The 16,768-nt window shown below is 41.8% G+C and overlaps 1 protein-coding gene across 3 annotated transcripts in view; it reads right to left on the bottom strand.

Annotated features, from left to right (window-relative positions):
* Positions 1-16,768, bottom strand: part of GATB (glutamyl-tRNA amidotransferase subunit B) — a 76,004-nt gene that overhangs the window by 39,940 nt on the left and 19,296 nt on the right. For 2 of the 3 annotated variants that reach the window (XM_039875976.1, XM_039875974.1), the window contains 3 exons: positions 7,752-7,865; positions 5,167-5,365; positions 4,623-4,745 (listed from right to left, as the gene is read on the bottom strand). In XM_039875976.1, the coding sequence (XP_039731910.1) occupies positions 4,623-4,745; positions 5,167-5,365; positions 7,752-7,865 (436 nt within the window). The remainder of the gene's footprint in view (positions 1-4,622; positions 4,746-5,166; positions 5,366-7,751; positions 7,866-16,768) is intronic. The other variant, XM_039875975.1, reaches the window with a different exon arrangement.

Raw genomic sequence — 16,768 nt, 5'->3', positions numbered from 1 at the left:
TGCTTACCATCATCAGTAACCTATCCCATGCCTACCTTTTCAGTCCTACCTGATGCCACATTCCCCTGCTCATTAGGCTTTCCCTGTGCTGGCCTTCTGTCACCTTTGTTAACTCCCAGCATATTCTATGCTTTCTCCTATCTCAGACTTTGCCTTATCGGTTCCCTGGAATGCTTAACCCCTAGGGCTACTATGCTGGCTCCTCCGGGCTATTCTTTAGGTCTCAAATAAATGTCACCTCCTCTGAGAGGCCTTCACTTTCCAATGTTATTCTTTTACGTGGCACCCTATTTCCTAATGCACTTATCACTTCAACTGTTTTTGTTTTATTTGTTACTGTATTTTTCTCCCTCATGAACTTATATAAGCTCTATGGAGCAGGAACGATGTTTTTTCATTGCTATATTCAGAATCCAGATCTGGGTCTGGCACGTGGTCATTGGTCAATAAATTAATGAGCCAAAACTCTTGTTATTTTCCTGAGCAATGAGTAAGCAGACTAGTTACTGCTTCACAGTAAGTTCTTGAGATGTTCTAAAGTTCTGTCTGCACTGTACTAATTAATGGTGGGAATCATCGGAAAGGCCCGTTCAGCTCAAAGGAAAATGTCCAAAGTAGGTATGCTGCGTGAGCCCCACTCAACCGAGTCTCAATGCTCAGAGACAACTCGGCTGGAACTCAGGGAACCCTGAATGAGACCACACTTGCTTTTAAAAACAAAACCATCTTTCACAATTTCGGATTCTAATTTGGAAAAGGAATAAAAGCATGAATTTCAGTCTCTCCCAAAGAAGACCATACTACACAATGTCTGAGAGGAATTATTCAGTACCTTGAGGTGTCGAGAGTTCTCTAGCCTGGATTCAAATACAGTATCGAACACTAACAAAAGACATTCCATCCAGTGAAGACAAAATACCTTTTAAACAAATTAAGTTAAATTGCCTCTAGCACACAAAAGCCTCGCCAAGTCTGGTTTTCTTCAATGCATTCTGCAACACTGAGGGAGAGCCTTCGTCCACACGTCATGAGAATGTTATCAAGCTCAATTTCTTCCCTCTAGGAGTAGAAATTTATAACAGCAAGCGAAAGAACTATACCACTGAGCAGAGTGGTATGGTATGGTTATATATTTTTTTTTCTAAAACACATTCACACATCAGAAAGATAACATCAGGACAGAAAACTGTTTCTGTAAACAGCAGGAGCCTGAGGATTTAGTGAGAAGGTCTGTTAAGCTATCTCATTCTGATCACTGAATATTCTCCAGAACTTAAATAACAAGGTTTGGCAAAAAGTGACCAAATTTTTTATCAAACATATTTCACAAAGCATATTCATCCAACATGAGTGGCAATTCTATAAAAGTAATACTACTTATTACTGTTAAAAATCCCTAGATTTACTGAGCACAGGCTACTTGCCAGGACCTGTGATAAGTTTTATATATATTATCATACATTCCCTAGAATATTGCTTTATTGGCAAATCCACTTAGACATCCCTCAGGCATTTCAAACTTGACATATCCAAAATGGAAACCCAGGTTTTCTCCCACAAAGCCACTCCTCTCCTGTCTTCTGTCTCAGTAAACAGGACACCATCCAGCTGTCCCAACTCCACTGAAGACTTACATGACTTCTTTTCCTCCTTGGTTTCTTTTTTCTTTTCCCTTTCCATACACAACTATTTGGGGACTTGATTTGTAAGTATGAAAAGGGAGGCTCAGAGAAGTCAAACACTTTGCCCAGGTTCCTACAGCCGGAAGTGGCAGGACAGGATTCCAAGCCAGGCACGGGACCTCAGTGCCCTCAGCACCCACGTGCCACCAAACTCTCTCTCAAAGTTGTTATCTATGGCAGTTATGACACTCTTGTGGCCACCAGTAGGAAGCAATGTGACACAGTGCTTAAAGGGCTCCCGGAGTCAGACACACCTGGGCTCAAATCCCAGCTCAGTCACTTCTTTCGGGCTTTAGGCAAATAACCCAACCTCCCTAAACCTCAGTTTCCCCCACCTGTACATCAGGCATGATAAACCTCTCTCTCAGGAATGTCGTAAAGTTTACATGAGACGATAAATTAATTTAAAAAAAATGCTTTGTCAACCGATGGGCATATGCTAAATGTTCAGACTGGCAGATATTACCATCATTGAAACATTCTGTATGTCTACATCGATATGTGTTCAGCTCAACGGAATGTTTTAAGGTTCCCCACAGAGGCACATGTTCCGAGAAGGAAATGGCTCTCGGAACCCAGGCTGAGAGGTCTACGCTCATCAGCAAAACTACCACCAGGAAGTCACTGAACAGCAGCTCCAAGGAATTAAGAGGCATTCCAAAAGCACTCTGGGGGTCCACTGTTCTTCGTGGCATGGCCCTCAGTCCCCAGGCTGGTCTCCAGTGCCTACGCAGTGGTCTTATGGTGATGGGACAGAAGAATGAGCAAAGGGGTCAGGGCTGATAAAATGCTTACGGCACCAAAAAAAAAAAAGCGGGCCCCCTGCAGATCCCAGGCAGGCCTTTCCTCCCCACAGCACCTTAGAATCACCACAGCCATTCTGCTGCTGTGCTAGGGGCAAAGCTGTTGGGTTTGTATTTAAAAGCAACAAAAAGTGTCACAACAAATACGATTTAATGAACCCTCTCAGCTGTCACTGAACTGATGAGTTCTTGCTATGATGGTTTATCTCTTGGCAAGGACCCAGATAGGGCTATTTCTCAGCTAACAAGTGGCCTGTTTATTATTTCATAGGTTTGGTAGAAATCACAGTTATTCTGAAGAAGAATGGAATAATAAAAACTCTTTTAAAGCAATAGAGAATAAACACTTTAGTGCATAAACGGATAACCATCCAACCTGCCCATATTTCATTTATATTCTGTGGGTAAAAAAGCAGCATGAGCCATAAATCGAAAATGGAGAGTTTTCTTACTCTAAAACAGAGCCTCATTTCTATAAAGCTTGTAGGCAGCTAACCATTATGCCACTCAGACTCACGTGGCTGTGTTTTTCCAGTCTTCAGCTTAAAGAAGATAGCAAATTGGTAAGTTCTGTCTTCAGATTCAACTTGTACTTGGGCTCTGATGTAACAATTTGTTGCTTGTAAGATGTCCTATGTGGCAAATGCGGCATTACAAATTCAGACATCCCTCTGTAGCATGCAAATATATCGTGTGCCATAAAAAGGTTGGTAAATAGTATTATAAACTGGCAGGGAGATGAATCATGACCATCACTTGTATTTATTGGTATCCCCTGTGACCTCCTATGATGGTTATTTTATGTGTCAACTTGACTTGGCCACCAGGTGCCCAGTTATTTGCTTAAACATTCTAAGTTTGTCTGTGAGGGTGTTTCGGATGAAATTAACATCTGAATCCATACACTGAGTCAAACAGATTGCCTTTCCCACCAGTGGGTGGGCCTCATTCAATCCATTTAAGATCTGAGTAGAACAAAAGGCAGAGTAGAGGAGAATTTGCTCTCTCAGCCTTACTGTCTTTGAGCTATGAGTCTTCTCCTGCCTTTGGGCTTGGGCTCGGACAGGAACTTATACCATCGGTTCTTAGGCCTTTGGACCTGAACTGGAACTATATTATCAGCTCTCCTGGAGATTCCTGACTGGAGCTTCTCAGTCTCTACAGTCACATGAATCAGTTCTTTATAACAAATCTCATTATATATAAACACATATATGTATAACATACATACACATTCTATTGGTTTTGTTTCTCTGGAGAACTCTGACTAATATACCACTGTGCTGAGCTAAGGATTAACAACTGTACATGCAGAATTTGTACCCTTTTTCCACTCTGGCAGAGAGTCATCTGTGGGTGGCAGAAGTTTTAAAAAAAAACAAAACCCTGGGAACAGAAAATAGGGAAAACCACGGGAGAGACTAGCTTTCAGGGACTTCGGGGCTAGCAAAGCAGCGTTAGGAAGGGGCCAAGGGCGTGAGCCACGGAGAAAATGAGTCTGATCAATGCTTGTAATCCTGACATCTCATTTGCAACACTTAAAATGTATGGTTTGCTTGGTCCCTAGAATATAAGTGTTTATTTCAATTTCCTACTATATTTTTACTAAACTTAAAATTTTACCTCAAAGTTTTAGGAAATCATAACTTTGGCTTTTAATTTAGCTTCAGCTGTACATGGATGAAAATTCTACAAAAAAAAAGGAAGAGACCCAAAGGAAAAGTATCAATTAATAAAGTGCACAGACATAGCACTTACAAACTGAGTTCTTCTGATAAAAGCGTCTTCTTGCTGAGAAAGGAGAAATTTTCAAACATACAATTTTATTAATGTTCCTAACATTTTGATGCACGAAGCCAGGAGAAAGCATCTACTCCTCTGGCTCCTAATCTCACATTCTTGGGCTCAGGGCATCTGCACTGCTGATGTTAGTGTGTTTATTTTGGCTGGGGGCTCAGAAAAGCATCCAAGGAAAACTCTAAGGAAAAAAAAACAACTAGGGATGCGAAAAGCTGAAAAAAGGATGTAAACCGCCTCAATGTAGCTGATGCAGGGAACGAAACTCAAGCGCAAAGAGACCTAGGAAGCAGAAAGGGGGAAGGTAAAGAAGAAGGGACACTGCTTGTGTGGTGTCTACCTGCCATATTTGCCTGGCTGGTCCCCAGGGCTTGAAGTATCAGCTGCAGCTCCCTGACTGCTGTTGCCGCCTCTTCTCCACAGGACATGTCCGGCTCCAGGACCACTTCCAGAAGGCCAACCCCTACCAAACGAGAGGCAGAGTCAGCCTATCTGAGCAGCATATAAACTAGGCTGAAGTTTTAGGAAAACCCTGCACTACTAAAAAATTCTCAAAGTAGGTCTTAGCCTCTGATTTGCTTTTCCCCCTCACTTTTTGATTTCTGACTTTGATTCATTTCTTGTAAAGTCTGCTTAGGATATCAAGCTGTTGGATCCATGCCTAGGTGGCTGCGTTTGTCTCGTTTTAGGGGTGGGCTGTTAGAAAAACCAAAGGTAATCACAGTTCAAGGCATGCTCTCTAACCAACTGTGCCAGTACCAACGATGATATTCTGATCTCCATCTATCATGCCCCAGGGCCTGCGTCCTCAGCTGGTTTGAGTAAATTCTGGACGGGAAGAGAGGTGGCTGGGAGGAAAAGTAACGGAAAATCTCCAAGCCTACCTGCCCTGTTCAAGTCAATGAGTGTCTGAGACCGCAGGTCATCGTGGAGGGTCTTGCCACTGTCTTGTTCCAGTTGGATCTGCTTGATCCTCACCGTCTTGCTGATCACCTGATTCTGCTTCTTCCCCGCACAGACACTGTACACCAAGCTCCCATTCACGGCGATCGGGAGCCTTTGCTGGGTAATTTGGTAGCCTGCCTGCACACAAACATGGGTTACACGGTCACTAGTCCATATAGAAAAGCTGGATCCAGTTTACTATTCCTTTTAATGTCAGAAAACTACAGGCTTACTTAAAAACATAACAAAATAAATTTAAAAAAAAAAGAAAAAAAGGAAAAGAAGAAAAATTAGTTTATGTACTGCAGCCACAATTAGCCTGGCCTCTTCTGATTGTTCCCATCCCTCGTTACCTTCCCTGGATCCCCCTACTCCCAATAATGATGCAATAAACAGTATGAACCCCATCTTCTCTACGGAAGTACCATTTGGGGAAATTACAATAATCTCACTGTCAGAGGCTTCTAAGAAAAGAATATGTTGTTTTCACTTAGCTCATTAGCCTAAACCCTGCATCTGATTACTGGGCTCCTGACAGACCCTCCTTATTGCGAACTGCTGGCTAAGCATTTTGCTATCTACTCTCAGCACAGCTGACAGCAGTTGCTGGTGTGTTTAAGCTTGCTTTGTTCCTGCTCTTTAAGCTAACCGATCACGCCAGAAGCTCTCCCTGACCCAACTTACCTTGTTCTTCTAGCCAGAAAGTGCTGGGACTCTCACAGTCAGCTAATGAAAGCACATAGTACTAAAATACTGACGGGTGTTGCAAGGACTCCCTCACTTCCTTCCAAGTAGAGAGGAAGAATTACTTTCAAATACACACACGCATCAACACACACTAAAGAGGCAGCAGGTCAATACAGAGAACTGGAGAAGAACAGAGAATAACCACAGCAGAAGCACCTGCTTTGCTTGCTGGGGTCCCAGGCACGCTGTTCTCAGTACTTTACTGCTTTTAATCCTCATGACAACCCTATGAGGGAGGTACAGGGCACGAAAGGATTAAGGGCCTTGCCCAAAGCCACAGAGCTAGTAAGTACCAACGTCAGGATCTGAAGCAGAATGGTCTGGCTCCAGTCTGTGCTCTTAGCTACCAAGCCAGTGTTCTTCAAACTTTAGCTGCATCAGAATCACCTGGCAGAATGCTCAACACACAGACCAGCCCCACCTGAACACTTTGATTCTGCAGGTCTGCGAGGAAACTGAGAATTTATATTTTTAACAAGTTCCCAGGAGATTCTGATGCTAGTGGCCTAGGGACCACACTTTGAGAACCACGACATTGGGCCAACTCATTCTTTGTGCTGAAATAGGAAGTCTCATGTTGTAAAAATTAAACTCTAAGAAGGGCTGCTAAATAAATTATAGGATGCTCAGTTAAATTCGAATTTAATTTGGATGAACTGCTTATTCGGATAAATAACGAATACTTTTTTAGTATAAGTATGTCCCATGTAATATTTGGCAACACTAACTCTGGACTGTCTGAGCCACCTGGGCCAAAAAGAACAGAAAGCCGCAAATAATGAAAACATTTCATTTTAATCACATATTGCTAACTCTCCATCTTAACTAAACTGGTTATCACTCTTAAAAGATGAAAAAAATGCAGGTTCATTCTCTCTACCCTACCAAGCAGTACAATTTGCTAAAAGGCTGGCAGCTAGAGAGGAAAAGCAGCAGCAATTGGAGAATTCAGGTTCTAGAATTTTTTATTTTATTCCCCTCCCGTTCTCACCCACTAAAAACAGCTCACCTCAATCTCTAGTTCAAGAGGAAGAGCGTGAAGCAATATCATCACTGTTTTTCTAAATCTAAAGAGGGGCCATACTATCAGAGGCTCCAATCAAATAAAACATTATTTTGAGAAACCCATTCAACGTTACAGTTTTGGTTCAGTTGAATAATATGAAAAACTGGCTCTAGTTCATATTGGCTTCTCTTAAAGAAAAACAAAACAAAACAAAACTCTAATTTTAAAGAAAAAGCAGGTTTATGTTGGGTTTACTGCTCAGCCGATTACTGTTCAGTCCAGGCTTCTGGTTCGTGTTTCTGCTTACTGTCGTCCACTTACCTGCTCCTTAGGAGATGACAGAAGTGTCTTCAAAGGTGACAGTCCTATTATTTGAAACTTCAACTTAAAAGAGGGAAGCTCTCACTATGTCTACGGAGCTATAGTCCGCATTTACTGTTGCATCAGCCAGAGTTAGCTTTGGTCCTAACAGGCAATTAGCACCAAACACCACAGCTGGGCCAAGCCTGGGAATACTAGCTTCTTCTACTCCCCGTTCAATTATGAGTGAGCCACCAGAAGCATGAGGCTAAGCAAGGAGTCAGCAATCAGGACAATTGCATATAATCTAGTAAACATCGGGGGGCACCTGCCTTCATCAGGGCCGGGCAGAACTTCCTGCTGAGATGGACAGGGCTCTGACAGAGAGAGTAAGAGGCACAGCCCCGCTCCCTGCCTCCAAAGCCCCCAGCTCTGAGAATGTACAGAGGGCAAATCACAAAGCATACTTACAGGGAGGTCTGCATAGAAGTAGTGCTTCCTGTCAAACAAGGACTTCTTGTTTATGTGGCAGTTCAGTGCCAGGCCTGTCATCACCGCCGCCTCTACGCACCTCCTGTTGAGAACCTAGGGAAACACAACACATAGCTCCTCTCAGATACAGTCTGAACAAATGCTTCTCCCACACACTGACATCCTCCCTGAATATTCAATTCGACCCTTCAATGGGCATTATCTCTGGTTCTCTGTGTGGGCAGCTCCATTCACAAGACAACTCTTGTCTGTCTGGAACCCGGAAAACTTAGCATGAAAAAAGAAAATGCATGCAGCAGTGGGTCCCACTGGGCAGCTAATGAACTGCCACCTCCGGGATCTTTTCCCTCAACATCTTGCATTAAAGTTAACAGGGAGGGTCCCCAAAAAGCTCAGAAATCAGACACTGATTTCTGAGAAGATCCAAGAAGCAGCTCAGCAAACGACCTCAGCGAGATTGCAAAAAAGCACTCTGACAGAGAAAGAATGAACTTCTGGAAACCTGAGGGCCTTTGCCATTCTTCACGGGCTGGAGAAGGTGGCACACCTGCCTCCTTGCCTTCAGTTCAGGCCTAGCCAACTCCCTTAAGGTGGAGTGTGAGTGTGCCCTACAGCTGACTGTCCTTCAGCTGCTGGTCCCTCCAGGGAATCCTAGAGCTCAGGAGTTCCTTCTGGATCCCACTCTGCCCCAAAGGATGTGAACAGCTTTTAAGAACTTTTTTGGGGGTGGTAGTGGTAGTGGAATAAGATAGACGACCAGAGACAAGGAGAAAGAGCAGTAAATTCTAGAGTCAGGTCCATATCCCACTTCTGCTATGTATGTATATAGCTGTGTGGCTAGAAGCTCTGCCTCCTCATCTCTGAAGTAGGGATTTAATAACTACCTTGCAGAATGAATAAAGTAACAGCTAGAACATCTACTCTATAGCAGGAATTCAATAAATAGTTCATTTTCCCCACTGTGTTTCAGAGAAATTTTTGAGGATATCATGCTTGCTGATGAAACACATTTCTATTTTTTATTATATTTATGAGGTTCTTTAGTATATTTAGTATACTATTATTTACAGAGGGCTTTCCAGGTGAGCAAGCATTTTCACATTTTATTTCAGCCTCACAGCAACTCTATAAAGAAGGACTTTATATTATTCCAATATTTCAGAAAAAGAAAAATTAAGACGCAGAGATACTAAGAGATTCACCCAAAATACAGAGTTGGCAAATGGTAAAACTATCTCCACAGTCTACCCGTGCCCTTGACTAGAGAGTAACAAACAGAATCTCTGTGGTTTGGGGACTGGCTCTCATGGGTGGGACAATAAGCGTGGCACCTGACATGGGCAAACAGATTTCAAAACCAAATCTATACAACAAAATGTAAGAGGCATCTCTACTTACTGCAACATATGACCGCCAAAAGATAACCCAAACAGCCAATCTCCCTCCTGGTAAAATATCACATGCCTTTTTTCTGGAAGCCATGTTACAAAATGGTTCTATTTAGAGTTCTTTATACTGAGCTGAATAATGCTGACAGTTCTGCAGTAATAATGGTTTTCATGAAAAAATATGTTTGTGTGTGGAAGGGGCTGGGTGGGGGGCGGGGAACAGGATGCTCTAATTATTGATGTTTTCACTTGCTAATGTTTGGCATTTTCCTGAAAAGTTGTCATTGCAATACAAATATGGCTGGTGGAGACTGCTGCCAAGTTCAGGCCTGATGATTTGGGTCAAGGCACAAAAGACTGTCATGCTGGTGTCTCTGCCTTGGGCCCTGCGCTTCCGGGGCTGGGCCACAGTGTGGGCTCACTTGTAAATTGCCTGACTCACTAGTCTGTATCAGTTCTTGCTTTATTACTCCTACTATTTTTCTAACCACTGTTTTCTCTCTAATCTCTACCCAATCTGCCTCTTTGGGGCCAACCTGCTTCCTTATAGGAATGACAAGAAGCAGGTTTGTTTTACTTGCTTATTTCTAAGCATACATTGCTAATAAACTCACTGTGCCTGGCAGGCACTATGAGGGAGTGGAGAGTTGTAGGTGACCACAGGCTCTCATTGTGCCTACTTGCAAACGAGTACATAGGCACTTGATAAACCATCAATTTTCAAAAAATAAGAATGCAGTAAAACACACAAACATTATAGCGATGTTGAATATACTTTAATCTTCTTTGGATGATTTAGAAGGCTTGACGTACTTCGGGGTCAGAATTATAAGCATCAATCACCACCACACTACTGTTTCACAGAAAGGCTAGTAAATAGAGTGCCAGTTAAAAGAATGCCAAGAAAAAAAGAATTTATTATGATCTTAGTCAAGCTGCTTATGACAGATGGAGGTCTAGGTCAGCATGTTCTGAAGACAGGATGAAGAATTGGGAAATTCAACTTGGGCTGTCTTTATTCCAAAACATTTCTTAAATGTCTATAAAATACTAGGTGTTGAGGATACAGAAGTAAATAGGACTCTGTGACTGGCCTTAATGAATCCACAATGGGGACATGAACCTGCCAGCATCTCCATCATCCTTCTCAAGTTCATATTGCATACTAGGATGATTCTGCTAAAGATGCAAATCTTACAACATTCTGTTGCTTAAAATCACCAAACAGCCCCCAATGTCAAAGGCAAGCTCTTACATGATCCAACTCCTGCCCACATCTTCAATTTCATCTCCTACCACATCCTCCCACACAAGTTGTCCAGTTTTCCTGTACAAACCATGCTGATCTGCTGACTCTATTCTATCCCATTCAAAATCTACTAAGAAGTCACCAAATCTGTGCAACTTTCCTTACCATCTTCCTAGGTATCTCTCTGACCTTCTATACACTTCCATTTGTGTTTGTTTCACAGTGCACTGAATTCATTTACATATATTTCCATTACGCTAAGTTTCATGAGGATGGCAATTATCTGTTCATCCTTGTATCCCTGGAGCCTAATATAGAACTAAAAATAGTGGTGTTCAATTAATGTGTGTTGAACTCAAATAAGGAGAGAGGTGATGGATATCAAGGGAAGCTTTCAGAGGCAGCAATGCCTGAATTTCCTCTAGGTGTTACCTGCCACCTACTGGTCTTCAAACTTGTTTCTGGAAGCGCCCTTAGGCAACAACCGATCACGTATGATGCAATCAAAGGGGTAAGTTGAAAATTCAAAAGACTAATTTGTCGTGAAGAAAGCATGGTCCAGAGTTTTCTTTGCAATTAACATAACACGACTACAAAAGATCTCAGGGTTAGCCACAGTGGCTTCCACACGGAAGGCAAGCAATGATTTTTAGAACTGGTATAGCACACCTTTCTCAACCGAGCCTCAAGAAGCTTCACTCTGCATTCAGGAACGAGTATTTATCATGCATAGCCTTGTGTCGGGAGGTGTGCTATGCATGTCACACATCTGCCATTTCGTCCTCTCAGCCATCCTAGGGCAGACACTATTATGATCCTCATTATACAGATAATAAAGGGAATCAGATTAATTTAGCCAAGGTGACACATATAAGAGGCAGAGTCAGGAAGCCAGATCCCCAGAACCCAGGCTCTCAACTATTACACTCTATCTTAAAATCTCCAAAAATATAAAGAGTGCTAGTGTTAGCTATCAAGACTACTAACATCTGGCCATAACTCTGGAGCAGAAACTCAAACCAAATACTACTGTAGAAAATTTAAGGCAGGCATTATTTCTAATATTTCCTTCTTGCCAGTTTCTATTTCTATAGGTTTGTTTTCAGTTGAGCTCCTGGGGGGCATGCATGTGTTCCTTTAACTTTGCAAAAATACTCAGTACACAGTCTCTGGCACGTGGAGGTTTGATAGTGAGCAAACTTATAGGTTTTCTCAAATAGCGGGGGATATTTTATGGCTAGCCTTCAGAAACCCTCAGACATAAGCACCCACAAAATGATTTATTGAATAAGTAAAGAGTCTAATTCTTTTATTTAATCAGAAGATATGCAAGGTATGATAGGTAGAAGCAGGAGATGAGATAATCAACAAACTTCATGACTGGCAGAGAGAAACTGGGCAGATCATGGCCAGGAGAAGGATATGAGGGTAGAGTGGAGCGAGAAACAGTGAATGGTTTTTAAAAAGAATCACTCATTTGGCTTGTTTGTAAAATATGAGTAGTGCTGCAACCATAACTTGTTTAGAACCTAAAATACATCCAGAGCATAGCACAAACAGCCCGGAAACATGCATGAGACCTCCAAGGACACATTGTAATCCCAGTCTGAGACGCAGTCTTCCAGTATTTAGCCTAACCAAACACTTCCTGATCTCTGAGTATAATGACAATTCCCAAAACATCCAAAAATAAAAATCACTAAGTTCTACACATTCTATTTTCTTAGTATATCTTGACTTTTCCCCTCCTCCCAAATCCTCCGGGTTAATTCAGGCTTCCAATCAAATAGCATGCCTTCCAACTAAGACTAAAATCTGGCCAGGTTTCTCTGCCTCCACGTTTAGTCCTCTAATCTGTCCTCCATACCCACTCAACGGCATTATCCTAAAGGATCACGTGTTCATGTGATTCCCCTACTTAAAATCCTTCCTCACTGCTCCTCATCACTGAACGGGTGAAGTCCAAGCGCTTGGTGCAGTCTTCACTGCCCTTGGTGATTTAGCCCCACTACCTTTCCAGCTTCCTTTTCCTCTTCTGCCCCAACCGACTCTCAAGCAGCCATGCGTGTGACATGCTTTTGTACAATCTGCTGCTTTTCCTGGCAACAGCCTTTTCCTCAACCACTTGAGCAAGATCTTAGCACCTGGCAAGATCCTGGATGTCCCGCCACCACCCTCGTCTAGTGGTCCTCCTTCTCGGCTTCCGTGCCCTCTGGCAAGGCACTGTCCCCCTGTGGAGACAGAGCTCCCTGAGGGCAGTCGAGTCATTTTATCTTACTCTTCTTTGCCCTATTATCTAAATGCAGTACCAAGCTCATTAAACATTAACTGAGGTAATGAATAATTTAACATTCCTCTCTTTTATCAACATCTATAAGCTACGAAATAAAAGCAAAATTGTTCTGTAAGATAGATGTGTCAAGAAAAAGAAACCACTCTTAGTATATAAAATAGAACACATTTAACACAGAGACTTTACCCCACATGTGACAGCAGAGCTGAGATGTCAGAGGGCCCAGTGAGGCAGTTTAGGAGATTCTCAAAGCAGGGAGGCTGCAGGGACTGGGCTGGAGACCAGAGTGTCGCTACAGCGAGGGGATGGGGTACCCAGAGTTTGCTGGGAACAAGGTGGCTCTGTCTCCCCATAGCTGGAGTCCCAGATGAAAGCCATTCACTACCAGAGATGTTGCCAGGGGAGGAGGAGAAGGGAGGAGAAGGGAGGAGAGGGAAGGAGAAATATCCTGTCGCTTCTCCTCACCGCTAGTCTTTAATTACGGCCTGACGCTTGCCTAACCAGTCAGAAGCCAGCTGACCAGGCACTAGGAACTGCAGCCGTGAGGAGCAGGGGGACCATGAGGACACTCAGGCCATGGCTGCACAACACACACACACATTTTTATAATTACTTCTGTGACTTTTTCCTTTTGATAAATAGCTAATCGATAAAAAGATGCTACTCTCACACCTGTCCAAACAACATAAAATTGAATATTTTGTGGACTCCTTTTTCACATACTGGGAGCCAAGAATTACTAACTGCTACTTATTTATAAGGAGAATTTGTGATAACATCACTTGGGTAAGACTGAACTCTAAGTCTACATTAACTATTACGAAAGGATCTGCTAATAGGCAAACAACAGAATGAAGAAGACTGCATAACCTACGTCAGTCAATAAAATATTTCCTAACATTTTAGCACATTTTGTGAAATTCTACTAATTACAAATAAATTCATTTACTAAAGTCAGCCTCTGGGACCTATCCCAGGAAATATTTTGTGATGTACTTCAAAGGAATAAAACTGAAATCTTTGAAAATAGTCTGTAATTCATATCATTTCTCTCCCCTTTTTACTTTACCCACAACTGGCAAGCCCACAATGCTATGATACCCAGAGCTGCTCCTGTGGGTATCAGAACCTCATTAAAAAACCAAGGCAACATGGCAAAACTAGTGTGCTCACTGAAAATCCAGTCAGCAATTCCTGTGGGGCTTAAAACAATGACTGTAAGGTGATGTTTTACAAAAAGCCCAAATGGCAATCATTCAGTGAAACTAATGCTATATATGACAAATCTGATAATTAAGATACGGCATGGTAAATGCTTTAATTTATGAAGAGAAAGTAATTAAGATTTATTAAGGAAAAATAAGGCATAAATGGGACTTTATCTTATTGCTACCCATAAATTTGTCTCAAAGCATGAACTAACTCCCCTTGATTCATATTCAAAGCAAAAGTTACCACACAGATAAATTTTCATTATGGTAGAGAAAATTCTCTCATTTCCTCACCCACATTCCTTCTCACCACTGAGCACTTGTATCATTACCCAAAACAAATACAAATACTCTAGAGCTATGATAATTTGCTTGCTAAAACTGGTCAATTAAGATAATTTTTTTAAAGTGGGATTTTACCATCAAAAGTTACTAGTTTTATGCATATATTAATGATTTATATAGATATACCCACATAAATATGTTCTTTATGCCTAAACATGGGTATTGCCTAGGGAAAAGTTGAAAGTGAATGCTACGTTTTCGCTTTTGTTTAAATCTGTCTTTCGCAATGGAGGGAAAAAAAAATCAAATGTCCACTTCACAGAAAACAATTCTTGCTCAACAGAAGAGGCATGTAGTTTGGCAGTTTCAGCTGTCCCTAAGCTCCAATGCTCCTCTCTATTCCCAGCCCTCTCGCACTCCCCAGGACTGGCTGAGATCAAGGGCAAGGATATGTCCTTGGTCCAAAGTGGCAGAAGCCCATTCTTCTCATTTGAGATTCCATTCTCCTCCTGCCTCTGCCTACCTGGCAAGGTCAGGTGGCCGATGGCTGGTACCCACAGTCACCATCGGATAGGGCTGGAGAGGGCAGAGCCTAGACTAGCTTAGCTTTTGGCACTAGAGCAATCTCTCTCGTTTTCCATGGGCCACTGGAACATTAAGATCTGACATTCATCTCTGGGCTTGTAGGAAAAGCCCTTGGCCTTGTCAGCTCTAGGCCTGCCTCTATCCTAGGTAAAAAGAGTTCCCACATGACACACAGCCTGGTTTGCTTGGACTTCACTGGGGTTGGAGGCCAATGGTCCAACAATTATAATGTTCATTTGTGGAGCCTCGTACTTGGACAGTTAGCGAGGAGGGTTTGAGAGTAGTCGGCAGCCAATAAAGACTAAGATTGGGTATGCAGGTTAACTAGCCTCTATTCCTCTTTCGCATAACAGTTCCAACAGTTACTAATTTGGCATTACTCACTGACAATTAACTTGATCTCTGAGAAGACTTTTACTAATTTTGACAAACTAGGACAAAACTTTACTATCTATTAGCTATGTGATCTTGCACAAATTACTTAACCTCTCTCAGTCTCGGCCTCCTTATTTTGGAGGATTGTTCCATAAATTAAATAAAATTACTCAACGCATGGTAGACATTTAGTAAATACTATTTTCAGAACTAAAGTGTTATTAAATGCAAAATGCCCATCTCAACTGAATCTTTCATAAGCAAGCTTTTGGGAGACAAAGAGAATCTAATGAGAAAGGTCTAAACAGCTTTACAGATCCATTAGGCTGGATTTACAATCCAAAGTAAGGCACAACAGATGCTGAAATTATGTGTCATATCAACATAATATTTCCCCCTTAAATTTTAACCAACACCTTTTGTGATACTTAGTGTGTTATCTCCAGTGGAATACAGATCATATTTCTTAATGTCTCAGGAAGCTTATATTACTTCCTTTTCTCTGTTTTATAGTGAAGCAAAATTGTCTCAGATAACATTGTATGCTTGCCTGTGGCTGGAAAAAGCCCCCACCCTCTAGAGAAAGAAACTACCTTCTAACAAGTCGAATAGTTATAAACTAGTTAATTGAGCCAATTTTGACCCCTCATCGCTGCCCACCACACTTCTATGACTTCCTGTCTTCTAAGATAGCAGCTACTTTTTAAATTCAAAGAAAGTCTGCAGAGAAGAGATGCAGGAATGCATGAAGTAGACATGCAAAGTATACCAATATTAAAAAGGCTAAAGCATGCAAACCCACTTATTTTAGATTGCCCCCCATACTGGAACTGCCAAGTCTTTTCTAATCTAACCTAAAATTCACTCACAGGACGCTACACCTGAAGATTCAATGGAATGACAAACTATTTTATATTACTGAAACCTCAAGAGTAATCAGTGATAGTGATAAGAAACAACTGATTTCATGAGTGAAAAGCTCTAATGATCCTGAATGAGATTTACTTTCATCTTTATACAAAAGATTAATATTAAGTTGAAAGATGATTATTGCTGAGAAACAAAGCCACTGGCTTGAATCAATGGAATGCTAACTAGGTATTCGCTATTGGTATGGATAGAGAATTTGGTGGAACAAGGCCTGTGAATGTCAAAAGCAAATCCGTAGAGACACATATGCCATTCTGTCAAAAATGCTCCTGCCATATACATCAGTTCCAGGAATGTCCTGAGGATCAAACCTTTGGAAGACTCTATAGGACACAGATTTTTAAGAAGAAAAATGATCATCAATTTTATGCATCTAACAGGAATAGAGCATCTTCTTAGAGGCTTCATGGCAAGCCATGAAATCAGAGAGGTTAAAAAGAAAAAAAAGCCAAACTTTCACAGGGCAAAGCCCCTTATATCCTTCATTATGATTTCTTCAAGAGTGGATAAAAGAACTGGCCTAGACTTTTTAAAAATGTCAATGTCATGAGAGGGGAGGAAGGAGAGAAAGAGAAGGAGAGAGGAAGGGAGGAAGGGAGGAAGGGAGAGTAAGAGGGGTAGCGGGGAAAGGGAGGAAGGGGAGAAGGGAAGGGAAGGGAAGGGAAGGGAAAAGAAATAAA

This window comes from Pteropus medius, unplaced genomic scaffold, assembly GCF_902729225.1.
Source record: "Pteropus medius unplaced genomic scaffold, Ma_sr-lr_union100, whole genome shotgun sequence".
NCBI classification, from domain to species: Eukaryota; Metazoa; Chordata; class Mammalia; order Chiroptera; family Pteropodidae; genus Pteropus; species Pteropus medius.
This window is presented reverse-complemented; position numbering and strand designations above follow the sequence as displayed.